Here is a 20,038-nt window from a genome sequence, read left to right as displayed (position 1 = left end):
GGTTGAGCTTTTGGTATTGCTATTTGGTTAAAGACTTTTCGTTTTGAATTTTCCTCGGTCAGTTTTTTTTGTGGTTTTACTTTTTTTACTACGCTGATTTCTATTGATTGGAAATGAATCCTAAATTGCTGAAATTTCAGCAATAGTTATTAATATTTCTCTAATAAGTGTAGATTGATTAATAATGAAAGGAGAATTTGAACATGTGTTATGGATACATCTACCCTTTTCGAAATGCTAAAATAACTGCATTTACGATACCAAACAACGTAAGCTATTGTTTACCTTCTAATTCTGGTAAAACATGTGAAGATAACAAAAAATATTCATGAAGACAGGGATAGACTGCCATGGAAAATCTTAATATTGTAAAATTTTGGTTATAGGTGCAAACACGAGTAAAAAAGTTGAAATTGTCCTGTGAAGAAACGGTTGTCATGCAAACTCGATTTGACTGTTATCTTACAGTTGCTATGGGAACCAACTTGAATATAGAAGTTGACATGGGTGATGGAAAAGTTTACACTCTCAAATCACCGGGTATGTTTTAAGATCTGTTATATTTCTTTATTTGAGTCAAATGTAGTCTACCAATAGTTTTGCCTTTTAAAAACCCTGGGCATGTCGTAACTAAGGAGTGAAGCGTCGTATTAAATGACTGGAATACATAAATATTCGATTAATGCAATAAAATCGATAACAAAACGAACACCTACCTCGAAAACTTAATTTTCTTTTACCAACTATTCTCTATTTTTGACCTTTTTTTATCCCCATTGTTGAGATTTCTTTATATTTCAGATCCCTATTTTTCTCACTCCTTTTTATTTTTGCCTTGTTTTCTCTATTCTCTTTGTTTGTTCTTTATTCTGTACCTTTTTATCCATTATAATCTATAGTGTTAGTCCCATCCAGATTTTGTTTGCCTTTTATTCTGCATGTTGTGTCAATATTGTGAAGGGTAATTCCCATCCAGACCCTGTTATATTATTAATCATTCATTTTATGATTTCGTTTAGATACATACTTGAACATTGAAGAATTCTATTTTATAACTTCACATATTAAATTGATTAAGGTGGTATGGGTGTCTTCCTCCATCTTGAATTGTAAAAAACAGAGAATCAAAGGTCCAGATTTTCCATCAAGTTAGCAAAATTTGATGCAGGAATGCAGATGTTTAATGTACATTTTCATTTAAAAGTACCAATTTAGAAGAATATAACTTCTAAATATTGATATTTTTGCAAATGTTAATTATTTTTGGTTGTTTTAATTTCTTTTAAAATTTGGCATTTTAAGGGGAGGTAACTCTAAAAAAGTGCATTTTCTGAAGGATTCTGTATGGAATTTTCCTATTTTGTATTTTAGCCGGAAAAAACGTACGGTGACCCAATCTTTTCTTTTGATTTTCTCAAAGCAGTGTCTGAAAGCTATCTTTTCCTGAAGTATTTAACAATTCTATCATTTTGTTTAGTTTCTAATCATAAAATGGTGTTTTTTCCTGTATAATCCATACAAAATGTGTCATTTTGTCCCGTCCTGTAGCTTGAGAAAATGCGCGGTGACCTATCATTTTTATTATATTTTTCAACATGTATCAATAGATACAACGTTTTGGCAAAGTATGAACAAATTCTATCATTTTTATTTTAGACTCCCATACCACCTTAAGTACATGGTCAACTCATTTGTAGCAGCCAGATAGGTAAACATAATAACTTAACCACTACTTTAATATATATTTAAAAGGATTTGCTATTTATAGGTACAAAAAGTTTGATGACGGGACAGTCATCTGGCATAACATCAGGTGCTTCATACCCAGGCGACATGTTGTATTTTATGCCAGAACACACAATACCTAACAACGGTACTCTTGCAGCTCTAGAGTTTCGAGCTACTGCAACAGGATTAATCTATGTCCAGGTATAAATGAAATTATGTAAAATATATTCAGTTTGTATCCTCTTTGTCTACTTTATTTTGTTTTTATCACTGTTAAATGTTTTAAGTTAGTTTAACGATGAATTCCAAAATCTCGAATCTTCTAGACATCGTAAAGAGCCGAGTATTTCACCAGTGCTTGAACAGAAACAATGAAAGCACTAAAAGATGAAAGCTTTATCGTTGAATGTTACAATTTCCCCGAGGGTATCACAAGCCCAGTAGTCAGCACTTTTTGTGCTGACATGAATTGTCATTGATATGGTTATATTTATAGATTTACTGTTTACAAATTTTATAATTTTTTGAAATACTAAGGCTTTTCTACCTCAGGCATAGATTACCTTAGCTGTATTCGGCAAAACTTTTAGGAATTTTGGTCCTCAATGCTCTTCAACTTCGCACTTTATTTGGCCTTTTTAATTTTTTTTGGATTCGAGCGTCACTGATGAGTCTTTTGTAGACGAAACGCGCGTCTGGCGTATATACTAAATTTAGTCCTAGTATCTATGATGAATTTATTTACAAGTATTATGAGTTGAGAAGTTGCTTTAGTTTCAGTCTCTACTTATCCAGTACTAATAGTTTCTTATTTTGATAGGTGTATCGCCCGTTTTGCGCACCAGATTATTACTTCTGCCCTAAAAGTAGTTCCTGTATACTTAACGGAGTTTTATGTAACAGTCAACCTTCTGACACTCGATGGAAACAAAAATGTGGTTCAGGAACAATCTACAGTCTCGTTAAACGTGAATGCGTTGACATGTCCACTGGTCAACTCGTTCCCCGTACAGTGACACAGGACTGGTCTTCAATGCCAATGAAAAAGTACACACTGGTTGGCCAAATAGATGTAACCATCACCACACTAGGTCAGCAGTTTTATGAGATTCCAGACGTCGACTTGCTGTCAGTTGAACAAGGTGACGTGATGGCTTTGAATGAACCAACTGGAAGAATAGCCATTCTGACTGCAACAGGAAAGAATTATGAGTTTTACTATGACGTAAACAGTGATACAGCATGGGGCAGCAGACTAACATTGGGATACAACCTGACAACAACCCCATCCATATTAACATCGCAACATGCCCTAAAGACGTTCATAGAAAAACCATCAAGGATCAAATTCAGGCACACTTTCCTTGGAATTGATGCGTTCTTCAATGTTACAGCTACGGTACAAAATGACGTTACAAATCCGCCAAGACAAGATGTTGTCTTGGTTGAACAGTTAATCTTAATAGCAGATGTACATATCGAAGTACCATATGCAGGTAAGACTACAAGGCCACCAAAGAAAATGGTCATTCAGTTTAACTAGTGATGCTTAATTCATTGCGAACAAACAAACATTATCCACCACATGCTCTTAAGTATCTCTTTTGCAAGTGAAAAAGTTGTGAATATTGATATAGGAAGATGTGGTATGAGTTCCAATGTGACAACTCTCCATCCAAGTCACAATTTATAAAAGTAAACCATTATAGGTCAAGGTACGGTCTTCAACACAAATATGTCTAAATAAAAGCAAATGAAACATTTAGTGCTTATCATCAGTAAAAATGCACTATTGTTAATCATGTATCAACTTTCATTTGATGGTATACAAAACAAATTTATATAACGGATTCACAATTTTATCTTTTTTATCTTCGTGAATAAAAGATGAGTCTGTATTGTATCTTATTTTCAGAATAAAAATAAAAACAAAATTGCCGAACTCCAAGTTAAATTTGAAAATTATAAAAACTCACAAAACTATACGCCTTTGTATATAAACGAGATCTGTACTTTCATCTATTTTGTTTTCAACTAACTTTACATACTAAGTACGCAATGTTATTTCCTGTTTAAAGATCTTTAAAGTTGCTGTATTACTGTGTAGAAAACGCGTACACTATTCTTTTATTTTCAGTGGCAACAAATGAGTCTTTTTATTTCAACGTATCACAACACAATGGGACAAAACCCGTGTATACCTGGGATTTCGGAAATGGCGAGGGTATTATCACCACAGAAAGATATGTACAACACACTTACAATGAAACTGGAGTTTACACCGTTACTTTTACAGCGAAAAATGCAGTCAATAGTATCACTAATACGGTATTTATACACTGATAAATAGGGATATCTAGTGAAAAAGAAAGTTCTTGTTAGCACTGTAGGGGTCAACATTGCATCCATTTTGAATGCCAACTTAAAAGTAAACATTGTTGTGTTGATAACCCATTGGTGGCCTTCGGCTGTTTTCAGATCTTTGGTCGAGTTGTTGTCTGTCTGACACATTCCCGATTTCCATTTTCAATTTAATGTCTATGCATTTAACAAAGGAACGTATTTAGACAATATTTGGAATTTTGTTTTCTTTTTATGTCCGTTATTGTAGGTAGATCTGGTAGACAAGATAAATAGTTAGGACATATACTGCATTCTTCAATTTATGTTGCTTTTAGTAATATTGTTTCTTACTGGTATGGTATTAAATAAACATACATATCATCATTGCACTTATGAGTAGTATATTATATAATATTGATAAGTTGCTTGACATTGGCAGAGATTTACAGAATATTCTAAGTAATAGTGTTTCTTGAAAATTACTTGTATTGGAATAGAAGTGCATATCATCTGTAACTTGAATATTGGGTATACAATATTAACCTTTAAATTGCCATACATTTACAGAATGTTTATCTACCTTCTTTCATTTTACAGTATACAATCATAGTACAAGATCCTATTCAGAATTTAACTGTGGAGAAATACCATATACCTTCTATATGGGGAAATTTGTCAACAGTACTATGGAATATAACACAAGGTACTTATTGAAAGAATGAAATTCTATTTACCAGTAGACATATTGAATACTTTAGAGTTACAAAAAAAGAATATTTTTTAACACATACATGTAGTTACATATACATCTTTTTTAATATAGAATTTTTTCCTTATCTACTCGAATTTATCACAACATATGATTCGTAATTACAATTATCATTTCATATGTTCTTGGATTATTCATTATAGGTAACGAAACCAAAAGCAGGTCTTCAATGTATTATATAAGTGTATTATACTGATTTAAAACTTAGGGTTAGGGTTAGGATTAAAACTAAAACTACTGTTTATCGATATGCAGTCACGATATAATAGATATAACATTTTGTAATTTTTATTTTAGCAAATGGTCAGATATGATAAAACGAAAGAAATATAATATGATGATGTTCATACTATTTTGTTGTACTATGTAGTTTGACATTCATGTTGCATGATAAAAATTAAATCAATATTGTTTTAAATACAATATGTTAAAAAATACTTTATCATTTGTGCGTAATATAGGTACCAACGTCACATATAAAGCAATTATGGGAGATGGTATTATGTACATATTTAGTTACCCATTCATTGCTATTGTCGTTGAAACTACAGACCATGACAACAACTCTACAAATTCAACAGAAGTGATACCTATGAATAGTAATACTACCACTTCGACGCCACCTGTATTATTGCAACCAAAGTATGATGGAACGTCAAATGGTAATGCTAATATTATACGTTGATTCGATTTAAATATCGGATTTATAATTCCTTGTTTGGCTTTGATAATTATTATCGGCTCTGTAAGGCTTTTGATTTTCAAACATTTTTGAATAAGGCATCACCGAAGAGACATGCATTATCGAAATGCACAACTAGTGCAGTTAAGGAGGCAGACCTAAGTTAAGGGAAATAACTCTTTCTTATCAGTATGTTGGTGTCAACCATTTTTATAAATATGTTCTAAACTTCTAGGTTACATAGATTATTTCCAGTCTGTTTAAGGCAAATGCTTAAAATATGAAACTTGACTTTTGCAAACGCATCACTGCTTTAAAGAGGTATCTCCCTGAAATAAGGTCTACACCCTTAACTAGTCAATGGTATTCCAGGGAATCTTGAATAATAAATTACATTTTTCTCCTGTTGTATTATTTTGTTAGCCAATCATGTTGTAGGTTCCTGGATCAAAACTTGGAATTTGCCATATCAATAAACATTCCAGTCAGTTTGGTGTTACATGAAACGACTTTTGTCTTGTTTTCAAATAAAGTCACTCAAAATTTAAACAACAGCACACAATAGTTATCAAAGGTACCAGGATTATAATTTATACGCGTGATGCGAGTTTCGTCTACGTTAGACTTATCAGTGACGCTCTTAATGTCTTTTATTTAGCTTAAAAAATGATTGGAAGCAGATCATTTCTCTCTGTAGCACCCGTAATATCAATTATACACGAAAAAATGATATGTAAGTAAATTAATGCGTTCACACGTAATTCGAACCCTTTTCTTATTAACTAATTCTAATTAGCTTAATTTGCATTCGAAACGTTTAACGTTTACCTTAGACGTATGTGGCACAACTTTTTGGAATTTTAGATCCTCAATGCTCTTCAACTTTGCATTAGTTTGGCTTTATAAATATTTTGATATGAGCGTCACTGATGAGTCTGATGTAGACGAAACGCGCGTCTAGCGTACTTAATTATAATCCTGGTACCTTTGATAACTATTAACGTCCTGACGTCAATTTTAATTCGAATTGCAATGCGTGTCAAAGTCTCTTAAGTGTCCGGACGACGTTAACTATTAATTAGTATTAACAAAAACGTATTTCTAATGCGAATTGGATAATTCGAATTTGCCAATTCGAATATATTCGAATTAAAAAAGAAAAGTGTGTGATCCCGATTACCGAATTCGATTCGCATTCGATTCGGATTGAATTCGAATTTAATGTACGTGTGAACGAGCCATAAGTGTAACATTAACTAATTGGCTTCATGTCTTTGTCATTATCTGTTAAAAGGTTTTAATGAATTCTTCTTAGTTGACATAAAAATCCGACCACTAAGTCACTCATATAGTAACCATTCAAATAACAAAATTAATCTGAACAAATGTAAACTCATTACATGTTATGAAATAGTTACAAAACACTAGGTTTGTACTTTAACGAACAGTTCGTTTACAAACGACATATCAGTACTGTTCGAAGGTATAATCAAGCCGGAGCATGAAAAGCATTGGAAACCAAATACAATTAAGTGACAATAACGAAAAAAAAACTCAAACCCGAACCAAAAGACAAAGACATAATTTAATTTTGACATGTTTAAAACCAAGTATGTAATATGAGCAGAAAACAATTCTTGTTTAGCTCTCCAGTAATATCGTGATTGAGTAGGAGTCTTTTTCTGATTAGTCAATTTTCAGTAGAAACAATGCTTGTCTCGTAGACAAGTGTTGAATGTATCCAATGTAAATATTTCAGCCGGTAGGGCTCTTTATATTGCATATTTACAATACCGTATTCAATGTAAATATTTCTGCCGGTAGGGCTCTTTATATTGCATATTTACAATACCGCATCCAATGTAAATATTTCAGCCGGTAGGGCTCTTTATATTGCATATTTCCAATACCGTATGCAATGTAAATATTTCTGCCGGTAGGGCTCTTTATATTGCATATTTACAATACTGTATCCAATGTAAATATTTCTGCCGGTAGGGCTCTTTATATTGCATATTTACAATACTGTATCCAATGTAAATATTTCTGCCGGTAGGGCTTTTATATTGCATATTTACAATACTGTATCCAATGTAAATATTTCTGCCGGTAGGGCTCTTTATATTGCATATTTACAATACCGTATGTAATGCAAGTATTTCTGCCGGTAGGGCTCTTTATATTGCATATTTACAATACTGTATCCAATGTAAATATTTCAGCCGGTAGGGCTCTTTATTTTGCATATTTACAATTCTGTATCCAATGTAAATATTTCAGCCGGTAGGGCTCTTTATATTGCATATTTACAATACTGTATCCAATGTAAATATTTCTGCCGGTAGGGCTCTTTATATTGCATATTTACAATACTGTATCCAATGTAAATATTTCTGCCGGTAGGGCTCTTTATATTGCATATTTACAATACCGTATGTAATGTAAATATTTCTGCCGTTAGGGCTCTTTATATTGCATATTTACAATACTGTATCCAATGTGAATATTTCTGCCGGTAGGGCTCTTTATATTGCATATTTACAATACCGTAGCCAATGTAAATATTTCTGCCGGTAGGGCTCTTTATATTGCATATTTACAATACTCTGTCCAATGTAAATATTCCTGCCGGTAGGGCTCTTTATATTGCATATTTACAATACCGTAGCCAATGTATATATTTCTGCCGGTAGGGCTCTTTATATTGCATATTTACAATACTGTATCCAATGTCAATATTTCTGCCGGTAGGGATCTTTATATTGCATATTTATAATACCGTATCCAATATAAATATTTCTGTCGGTAGGGCTCTTTATATTGCATATTTACAATACTGTATCCAATGTAAATATTTCTGCCGGTAGGGCTCTTTATAAATTATACTGCATATTTGCAATACCGTCAGAATGATTGTTATCCATATTCATTTGTATCTTTTTTACGAAAAAATGTCTTTTGTACAACGATTTGATGGTTGCCGGTAAGACTTAATGTTAATTTTATCTAATACTGTTATAATATATATCATGTGAATAATGTTCACAGCACGTGTATTTTTCAGGGATGGAAGGCTTCATATCACATCTTTATTTAACTCCAGACTTTTATACATTTATGCTGATAGCAGAAAATGACGTCAGTACAATGAACATAACCTTTATTATTCCTGTCCAAGATTTAATTACGGGTTTCTTAATACTACCCACATCACCAATACCTTTCTATAACACACGGAATGTGTATATGTCACTTGTTAGTGGATCTCATTTGGAAATTACAGCGGTACTGAATTCTTCCATTTTGAATATCACCAGCTTTGACGAAACAGCAGGTACTGGGTACGTTGTTATAGTCCCAGGTTCTTATAATATTACCGGTTCTCATTTTCTGGAAGTAAACATGACAAACCTGGTCAGTCCTATAGTTACCTACTCAATAGAAGTATGGATTGATTACCTGATTACAAACCTATCAATAGATATTGATAGATCATACATCCCTGTGGGGGATCAAGTAACCTTCGTTATTGGTATGTACTGGTGTTCCAGATTTACATCATACATTGACTTTATGGATTCAACAACTACACAGAGCTTTTATTATGATGTATTACTGGATCCTGAAACATTTAACTACACGCACAGTTATTTTTTACCTGGCGTCTACCCTGTAAACTTTACAATTCAAAGTCCTATTGATTATCATAACAGTCAACATGATATATATGTACAGTACGGTGTCAAGAACGTCGATGTAAAATGGACACAGCTTGTCAGAATTGAACCGGGAGCAAGCGGTGGTACAGCTAACATTTGGCTAAGATTTATGGGTGGCGTCCCCATGCCTACTATGGCTTCATATTTTATCGACTTCGACGACAATTCTACATCAACAGGTTCCTTTGATGAACCTATTTTACCATCGACTACTCCACCAGTTGATACTACCATTGGAATTGATTGCGAAAAAGTTATTCAACTTTGTAAGCAAACAACATATAATGTCAATAGTACAACAACTGAGACAACAGCTAAGACAACCACAGCGTCAGATAACACCACGGTTCCTGGATGTCCATTAGATCAGTATAATTATTGTATGTTAACCATACCACCAGCTGGACCTACTGCAACTTCAATTATCGCTACTACAATGGCACAAGATTTTTTCTCTATTCCAATAAGTTATATTTATACAACGGAAAACACGTATAACGTTTCTGTAAACATTTCTAATTTAGTTAGCTATATGTTCTTCACTTTGCCAATTGAAGCCGATAAACCGATATATGGACTTGTGTTTAGACCATATCCACCATACGTACCGATAGATACTAATGGTATTTTAAATATTTCAATGTCATGGGGAAGTCGTGCTACCTGTACATTTTATATAGGTGATGGAAGCCCAGTAGTGTCATTACCATGTGATCATTACGAACAGGTGTCGTATTCTTATCTATTTTCGGTTGTAGGAGTGTATCATTCAAAGGTATTCTCAATTAATAGTTTAGGCTCTGTTAATGTTTCTTCCTCTACGGGACCCATAATTGTTCAGATTCCTGTCACTAAGTTTTCATTACGTTGTCCTGTTGACAGTAATTACATTGGTCCACCATGGACTCTAGAATACAAGAGGAATGTCTCATTTGAACTTGTTTGGGATTATCAGAATAATAATCGTTACCCTACAAATGCTTCATATACAATAGACTTCGGTGATGGAATTGTATCCTCACCAGAGCTCCTCCCAACCACATTTGAAGATCAGAATTATCGTTGTCCATGGAAGTGCTATAAGGTGTTTACTTTCTATCATACATACGTAAGAGGCGGAAACTACAGTGTTAACATTAATATATGGAATTTGGTAAGCGACGTAACCTACTCGGCTAAACATGACTTGTATGAAGGTCTTGTTGGACTAGGACTAACAGTAACCGATTTTGATTCAAGTACAAATGTAGAAAAACTTGGTGGTGGGCCAGATCAGAATTATTTTGCACAGGAACATCAAGTTAAGTTCGTGGCGTCACTTGAACATGGATCACACGTAACGTACAAATGGACCTACGGTGACACAATGAATGCTACTGACGAATCTTTTTTCTATAAGAATAGCGCGTACCATATGTATACTAATGATATCTGCTACACTGTCAAATTGGTTGTTGAGAATTTTAACAATAGCTTGGATCTGTCACAAGATATATGCATCCAGAGGGGATGTTTTGAAATCGGTCTTTTTTGTGACAATCCACGTGGAAAGAATTCTACATTTGTATATCAGATACACCCAGGAATGGTTGGTTCAAACGCTTGTTATATGATGGACCTATCGAATATGGCAGACCCAAATCGTTATATAATGTTTGGTGATGCAACACAGTGTTCTACGATACCGGAATGGAATGATGTTTGGAATAATACTGACACACTTCGGTTTGACCTAGATTCTGATATATGGTATGCTAACAAGACAGCGAATCCTTCTTATTACAACATAACTCTAGATTCAACGTTTATATTCGAAGGTTACTATGATGTAAGTTTGAAATGCCAAAACAAAGTATCTAATGAAGGATATGATTTCCGGGTAGGTGTAACGAAAGGACCATGTTGGTGGCCGTTAGTTAATGTAACAGAACCGAATACATGTGATGAACCAATGTGTGACCCTAATACACCCGGATTAAAAACGCACTATAAATCACTAAAGCTAATCGTCAATTCTAATGTCGTCATCAATTGCACTGCTACGAAAATTGCCTTCTTCTGGTGGCAGGTATATAAAATTGACGAAAATTCAGGCAATGAGACAGCAATAGTGAATCTTAACGGAGCTGACGTGTACTCTATTGGAGCTAGACAACTTGTATTAGAACCAAGGACATTGGACTATGGTTTATACCGTTTCAGATTGAATGTTAGTATGAATGAAGTTATAGGAATGGTTACGGTTGACGAATGCTTCATTCGTATCATTGCCACACCTCTGACTATAGAAATAAGTGGGGGAGACTTCATGATGAGACGTTGGGGTGATGTTAATCCTTTAAACATCGATGCTTTGACCTATGCGTATGATCCTGATGTTGATCCGAGTGATAAATCAGGAATGACCTTTATTTGGACGTGCAGGAGATTGTGTGAGACATGGCCTGTATATAATAGTGACTGGACTATAAATAAACCATTTACAACAAATTGCACGTACTCACAAGGAGATGGACAGAATGATAGAGGTTGTTCTAAAGTCGATGGAGCAAATTATGCGGGTATGTACAATTGAAGCACATCTTTATTTCTTGTATTAGATAACACAAAGCTAATTGCTACTGCTCAAATATCAATTTTTAATCTTATGAATTAGTTTACTTATTATATGCATCCGATCTCTTGGTTATCCTAGCATGTCTAAAATTAACTCACTATTGAATACTGCTCATGAAATTATTGCTTAGTAATTGATTCTACGTGGTAAAGAAATATTTTAATTGGAAATAAAACCTTGTTCCAGAGAGTTTCAGGTAAAGGTTAATCAAGAAAAATACCAAACTTTATATTTAAGTGTTGATTTTAGTCATTATTCCTTTTACAATCAATGAAATACATATCCTTTTATGTTTTTGTTAAATACTTTCAGATTTCCTATCATGGAGTAATGGGAAATAAGGGTAGAGGTTTGTCATTGCGCTGCAGCTGTCCTTAGAAACTTTTTTTATAAACTAAGTGGTGTTAATATGTCGTAATGTTAATATATACACATGGAAAAAAGTATTGCAACACCAAATTGAAATTGAAATTAAAAAAACACTCTTTATTTTTTTATATATAATTTGTTAAAATAGAACGAGTTAAACATGTTTTAAATATCACCTGAGTTTGATCAATAATTATCGACTTGATAAGTTCTTGCACATACAGCTACTGTACTCGTAAACAGCAAAACAGGTGTTTTTATCCTCATTGTTTTCAACATTTTAAATAACCAAGTTTATAAAGTTATGTGATTGACACCTTGTAATGGGTCCTCCACAACTCTTAACCGCAGCAAGATGGCAGATTATTAGCATGAAAGAAGCAGGAGTGTCGCTGTGACAACGGCACGTATTGTTGGTCATCACCATTCCACTATTAGTCGTTTTGAGAATAAAATCAGGCAATAAACGATGTTAAAGACTATCCGAGATCAAAAAGACCTCCTATGCCATCTGCTTGGGAAAATCAAGCATAATGAAGCTTGGTCAGAAAGAAACCCATTGCATACAATACAATCCTAAAATGAGAGTGGTGGGGACACAGGAGCCTTTTAACAAAAATTGTTCGAGATCGACTCATCGCTACTGGTTACCGTGCGATAAGACCATTTCGGGGACCTTTGCTTACGAACAGACACACAGTTGTCCTTATCCAATGTAGTGCAGAGCTCGCCAAAGATGGAAATTAGCATCGTGGAGGAAGATCCATTGTTCCAATGGAATTTGGTTTATCTTCCTTGGTCCGATCGTAGCCCGGATTTGAACCATATCGAGCATAAATGGGACACCTTTGGGCGTAATGTGCGCGAAAGGACACCCCAGTCCAAACACGTGATGAAATAAGCAATGCCCTTCATCAGAAATGGTTGCTGCTACCTTAGCAACAAATTAGTCGATTTATGACAGGAATCAGAAGACGTTAAGTGAAGGTTAACCGTTTGAATTGAGGCTGCGCAAAAAGTACTAATTCTTTGGCGTATAACGATCAACCATGATGTGAACAATCAATTTAAGATCAATTTTGAAAGGTCTGACATTGTAAAGTTCGACTACAGTAATAGTTGTAAAATGCAGTTTTTTGTACAAAAAAACACTTCATTTTGTTATTAAAATTGTGGTTCGATAAATCATTCTTTTTCAAACATTTTTTGTTCGTTAAAATGCCAATGTCATCATAAACTATGTTTCAATATTATTTTACAAATATTTCATCATATTCCATCCAAAATAAAAGGCTGATTTTTCAAGTTTTAAAAAATCAAGGTGTTGCAATACTTTTTTCCATGTGTATAGTTTACAACTGAAATAACTCTTTCGTTTCAACGACTTCACTTGAAACGTCTGTCTGTACAACATGTGCATTTTTGATACACTAGATTTTATTACTTGACCATTTAATAAAATATTTTAAACATCGTTTTAATATAATTTCACAGTTAACACAAAATCCAAGCCCACCCATCAACAACACGATAGAGGTTTGAAAACAGTAATGATATTATCTTAAACAATAATTTAAGATAATGAGAAGGTTTTTTTCAGGAATCCTTCCAAATGCATCGTCTGGCATACTGAATACGCTTTATCCAGGTGACATGTATGAAAATGACGAGGTGGAAATAAAGGTGTACGTCATTAAAGGTGATAGGAGAGTTTCTGATTCACAAAACATATTCATTGCTGAAGGTGACCCACCAATTGTAGGCCTCAAGTAAGTGTATATAATGTTGTTTTTTTTAAATATAAATTAAAGACTTTTGTTGTAAAAAAGACTGCAATTACTTACATCTACTTCACTTGGAGTCTGGATATTTGTCTCATTTGAAATCATACCACATATTATTATTTATATATCAAATGCAGTAAAAGATTAGAATTTTGACATCATAAAATGCCACTTGTCTGCCGAATTTTACTTATCACAAACAACTCTACATGTGCCACTATCTGATGCAGATGTTTTACCTGCCCATACCACCTGTGATCAATCCAATCTTTAGTTTTCTGTGAAGTGGATTATCGACTGTTGTTTTTTTTTCGTTTTTTTTCTTTATGATATTATTTCGTATGTGTTTTTTGACTTGATGGTAAGTTTGGTTTCACTCTTTTAGTCTTTTGGAAAATGTTTTAGTGATGTGTTTAGATCCCTCTACGACGAAATTTGTTTTACCTGCACACGTATAAAAAAATGCGTTTTTTTATCCAACGCAATCATAGGTTTGAACGTTGTTTTCATTGTTTATAATTATTTCGTTTGGGCTTGTATTATATTTCCCTCCGGTTTATATAATCCGTTCATCCTATTTCGACTCTTTAAAATACAAGAGTTTATCCTAAATTGAGGTAAATTATATGGCCTTTCAAATATTTTTTCGATCCCTGACACAGCTGAAGAGAAATTAATTGTCGAAATCCGGTTATGGTGTAAAAAACAATTGAGAACCTCATGTTTGTGGTTTATCATCTTTGCCGCATGTTTATTGTTTTCTGTTTGGTATTCAACTAATATGAAGATCCATTTGTTACATCTTTGTGATCAATTTATTTGACAATCGTTAATTGCAGTCAGCAGGGTTTAAGAACATCAGTTGTTCGACCTGCTAGACAAATGTGTTTTGTCAAAATATACCTTTTCACTCTTACTTCTCGCTTCTCACATACTTTTCACTTCTTACATTGGCATCAAAATAAGAAGACAAATTCAACATCTGAAAATGTCAATAAGACGATCAACCACATCATTAATACTTTTATATATACATGCATTTTGTTGAAAGACGTTCGTGTTTTCAACCTACCTTGTCATTTTCCTTTCTTGTACATATAAACAAATAAATGTGGCTGTACATTGTACGAAAATGAGACAACAAACCGAAGACAAGGATTATCGCAAGACATCTAGATAACAATATACAGAGCCGCTGCAAATGTTTGCATTTGTCCTAAGTCAGGAATCTGATGTACAGTGGTTGTCGTCTGTTAATGTAGTTCATACGTGTTTCTCGTTTCTCGTTCTTATATGGATTAGACCGTTGGTTTTCCCGTTTGAATGGTTTTACACTAGTGATTGTGGGGGCTCTTTATAGCTTGCTGTTAGGTGTGAGCCAAGGCTCCGTGTTGAAGGCCGTACCTTAACCTATATTGGTTTACTTTTATAAACTGTTACTTGGATGCAGAGTTGTCTCATTGACACTCATACCATATCTTCATAAATCTATTAAACAAAAGAAAGAATAAAAAGTACGACCAATTGTTGAAAAGTATTATGATCTGGTCTTATATAAATTTTGTAGAACTTTTTTAGTTTTAGGTTCAACCCATCCTTAAATAAAGATGTGGTTTCACTACGACATATCCATAAAACGGACGTCGATTAGAGAATAACAAATTTGGACGTCAATTTGAGAACAACAGAAAAGACGTCGATTAGAGGGAAATAAAATTGGCCGTCGACTTGAAATGTTATTTTATTGTGACGTCAGATTTGGAACGTACGTCGATTAGATACCGGACGTCGATCTGAGTCTTACATATATATAACTCGCCCAACTAGATTTCTTCGATTATATACCGAACGTCTATCTGAGTCTTACATAATATCTAACTCGCTTAACTATATTTTTTTTTATGAACGCAACATCCCTTTTACCTTTTCATTCTGATATGTAAAGTGAATCATTCAATATCAACGACTAAACAAATTATATGTAACACGCACTTAGGATTTGAAACATCTACATCTTTGTACGGGTATGAATTTATTTCCAGCTGTATTACAAACTGCGGCTCAAAGGTGAACACAGATAGTCGGTACAGCCTGGCTACATATGTGGATGGTTGGACAAGAGGCGTGTATTTCTACTACAAGTAAGTAAACGCACTGCATTTTAGTATGCCAAAATTAGTAAGTGAAGACACACTGTCCTTACAACCATACTTCACAAGTAGTGTGTTCTTAACTTCCTACACATGATGCGAGTAAACACAGACCGTAAGTACTGTCTGGCTTCACACTTGATATACATTTACAAGCAGTAAACACACACATTTCTTACTGCCTGGCTACATATGTTGGCGACCGGTTAAGCGTTGTGCACTTCATCAAGTCAGTGATGACACACTGTTCGTACAGCCTGGCTACATATCGGACGGTGGGGCAATGAATTGGTACTTGAATGAATAAATGAATACAAACAACAGAGTAACTTTTGAAAAATAAATGAAATGAGACATTGAGTTTTATTCTTATTCTGTTGACGTGATTTCTCTTTCTTTCCTGTTTCTGTCTTAGGGTCCATACGTAACCTGACTTAATTCAAAATTTCTCTACCTGTTCGTCATACCCATACGCATTTGTCAGTCCATATCGACGACGACCTACTTTGGAGACCGACCTACTTAATTAAAACGTATTTTTGTCCTGCTGAATGTGCAAGAAAAATTCCCCTTTGGACGTTAGACAATCAACAATCAACTAATATATCACTCAGTAACATCTTCTTCTATACAAATTGTTTGATGAGTTTTTGATTTTTGATTTTGCCATTTGATAAAGCACTCTCTTTTTTAAATTTTCCGTTCGGTATTTTTGTTCTTTTACCTTTTTCAATTAATTATTGTATATTGCTTAGTTCTAATTGATATCAACAATTCGTTCATTAATTCTATATTTCTGCTTTGTAATTTAAATCATTAATCTATTTAGATGGATACTTTTTGGTGTATCATGGACTGGTAGACATTCTCAAGTAGCTGAAGCAGAATGGAACAAATATGCTAGTGCTGGTATGGAAGGTCCGACCATGGCAATACTACCTAACTGCGATAGACTGCAGCGCAACGTCTCGAGATATTACTACTTTAGGGTCCAGACATGGAGATGGGGAACTTCAGTGAATTTATGCGGTATGAACTTATGTTAATACTATGTATGCAATTTGAAGATTTGCTAATTTATTTTTACAAAGTCTCTTCCTTAGTTTCGTTATAATGTACAAACCGATTACATTTTCATTTCGATATTATTAAGTTAATCAATATTTCTAAAATATGCGACTAAGAATACCGGTTTATTTTGATATTTCGAATAACTGTTAAAACTAATGTTAGTTTAATTAAATATACGGCTAACACATGGATCACGTCTAGTCGATCCAGTGTTTTAATTTTGTTATTGGTGCTCAATATATATTTTTGTGATTATTTTTTGTCTCCTCGTCGTTTCTTCCTATTTGTTTTCAGTTGACTTTTGGTTTTTGGTAGCTTTGTGTCGTCTTCATTTAAAAAAATGCTGTCTAGGTGTCAATGAGAAAACAAAGTACTAAAAAGTAAAATCACAAAAATACTGAACTCAGAGGAAAATCCAATCGGAAAGTGCATAATCACATGGCAAAATTAAATGACAGAACACATCAAAAACGAATGGACAAGAACTGTCATATTCCTGACTTAATTTTCAAATGTAGAAAATGGTGGAGTAAACCTCTTCCTTTGACGACAGTTTCATCAAATTCCGTGATATTTACAATGATGCGTGAACTAAACAGACATAATAAATAAAATAGTCAAAATACGGGTACAGCAGACATCATTGTGTAACAATTTTAAAAGGAACAATTTAACAGAACTCAAAACATCTATCTTCAAACACATTCATTGATTGGCGTTTCTGACGTCAGAAACTTTATACGTCACATATATTTGTCTTTCAATGTATATACAAACAATTTTAAAATTTCACATGGGCAATGTTAGCATACAGGGTTAAAAAATCAAAAGTATGTAAGATTTAATTTCAGAAATAGACCCAGATTTAAAATAGTCCAAAAGTTATATAGAATTTATAAGAAATAAAGAAACGTTGAGATAAAAAAATAATTCGTGCATCTAATGCGCTATTCTGTATTCTACATCTGCCACAACTCTCAAATCCAAATATTTGAAAGCCAATGGCAATGATAAATATAACACAAATATGACACCATTACTTGACAGGAATACAGTACAACTAAATGCAAGAACATTTATGACAGAGCAATACACAAATAAAAAATTCAATAGTACATTTCGATATGCTAACCACAGAATAAAAACTTACACGTTAAACAAAACAGAACAGTACACAAAACAGCACAACAGAACCACGAACTGTCTTTTACACGACTGAACCAACGCCACAAAAGTGACGTCACAGGTAAAAAAAATAATACTGTTCAAGATCATGTTTGTAACTATGTGATTTGATGTATTTCATATTACAATAATATTAAAATAGATAATGAGGTTTTATTATTTTTACCTTTGCAAGGTCCCCATTCATATATAATGCGGCTTGCTACGTTAATACTGGTGACTTAAACAATGTCAACAACCCATCTCTGTGTAATGTGTTATCCAAAGGCCCGAAATTTCGTAAGCATAAAATCAACAATTTGAAACACAGCTTCAACATAACGATAGATTCAGTCAATGATAATGCCAGCCAATGGGTAAGACGTGGATGCTCTTTCAGAATGGATTTTAAAGAGAAAATCCTGCATATTTCTCTTTTATGTTCCTTTTCTTTTCAACCAAAGATGAAGAACTGGATCCTGATTCACTGTTTTGGTTACCTTTACTGTATAAGAGAACCTTACTAACAACAGAATATTGCTGGGTCTTCGAAGTGCTCCATAAAACTTTTTTCTGAATTTCAACATTAATTTTATCAGCAATCAAATAAAGGCAACAGCAGTATACCGCTGTTCAAACCCATTAATCCATGGACAAAAAACTAAATCGGTGTAACAAACTAAAACTGAGGATAACGCATAAAATATAAGAGGAGAACAACGACACAACACTACAATGTAACACACACAGAAACGGACCAAGCATCAGACAAAATCCCACGAGAATAATAAATATAACATCAAAACCAAATACATGATTTTGGGATAGACAAGTACCGTGACACGTCTTATCGCAATGTGAATTTACACTGAAAAAATAAGAGAAAACAAACGACGGGCTTCAAATTATTTCGAAACGACGTATTCTAGAGTAGGCGAAAATCAGAAAAAAAGTAAACCCACAGAATACCGCACTACGAGGAAAATTCAAAACGGATAGTCCCTAATCAAATGGCAAAATCAAAAGTTCAAACACATCGCACGAATGTATGAGAACTGTCGTATTCCCGAATGGTACATGTATTTTCTTATGTAGAAAAAATATGATTGAAATTGGTTTTAAAGCTAGCTAAACCTCTCTCTTGTATGACAGTCGCTTCAAATTCCATAAAATTAACAACGATGCGTGAACAAAACAAACAGACATATTAGGTAAAAATGTAAAAAAATCTGCATTCAACATTGTGTTATAATCTTAACCAATAAAAAACCAAATAAATTTGTAACAAAGAAGTACAAAATGGCATATAGACCAAGCATATTAGCAAAAGAATACACAAACTTACCATAGTACAAAAGCACAATGACAGGATGTATAAGTAGAGAGCTACGTCAAATATGTAACAAAGAAACATAAAACAGCATATAGACAAAACACATAGCAAAACTGAAAGACAAGCAACAAACAAGATTAACAATATCACAATAACGGAATACATACATGTAAGTACATAGCCACGCTATATGTATGGCTCTTTTGGCCATGACATTGTTAGTTTATTTTAGACTTATGAGTCTAAATGTACCTTTGATATCTTTGGCCTCTCTTTTATTATAAGCTTTTTGCAAAGAACATGCAGTTT

General features: G+C 33.6%; 1 protein-coding gene across 1 annotated transcript in view; it reads left to right on the top strand.

Moving 5' to 3' along the window:
• The first annotated feature begins 392 nt into the window (after positions 1-392).
• The window catches only part of LOC143046867 (uncharacterized), a 61,039-nt gene continuing 41,393 nt past the window's right edge, over positions 393-20,038 (top strand). The window contains exons 1-7 of the mRNA XM_076219927.1: positions 393-540; positions 1,769-1,929; positions 2,549-3,224; positions 9,421-11,802; positions 13,828-13,996; positions 16,054-16,152; positions 16,991-17,190. Of these exons, the coding sequence (XP_076076042.1) occupies positions 438-540; positions 1,769-1,929; positions 2,549-3,224; positions 9,421-11,802; positions 13,828-13,996; positions 16,054-16,152; positions 16,991-17,190 (3,790 nt within the window). The 5' untranslated portion in view covers positions 393-437. The remainder of the gene's footprint in view (positions 541-1,768; positions 1,930-2,548; positions 3,225-9,420; positions 11,803-13,827; positions 13,997-16,053; positions 16,153-16,990; positions 17,191-20,038) is intronic.

Source organism: Mytilus galloprovincialis, chromosome 9 (assembly GCF_965363235.1).
Source record: "Mytilus galloprovincialis chromosome 9, xbMytGall1.hap1.1, whole genome shotgun sequence".
Lineage (NCBI taxonomy): Eukaryota > Metazoa > Mollusca > Bivalvia > Mytilida > Mytilidae > Mytilus > Mytilus galloprovincialis.
This window is presented reverse-complemented; position numbering and strand designations above follow the sequence as displayed.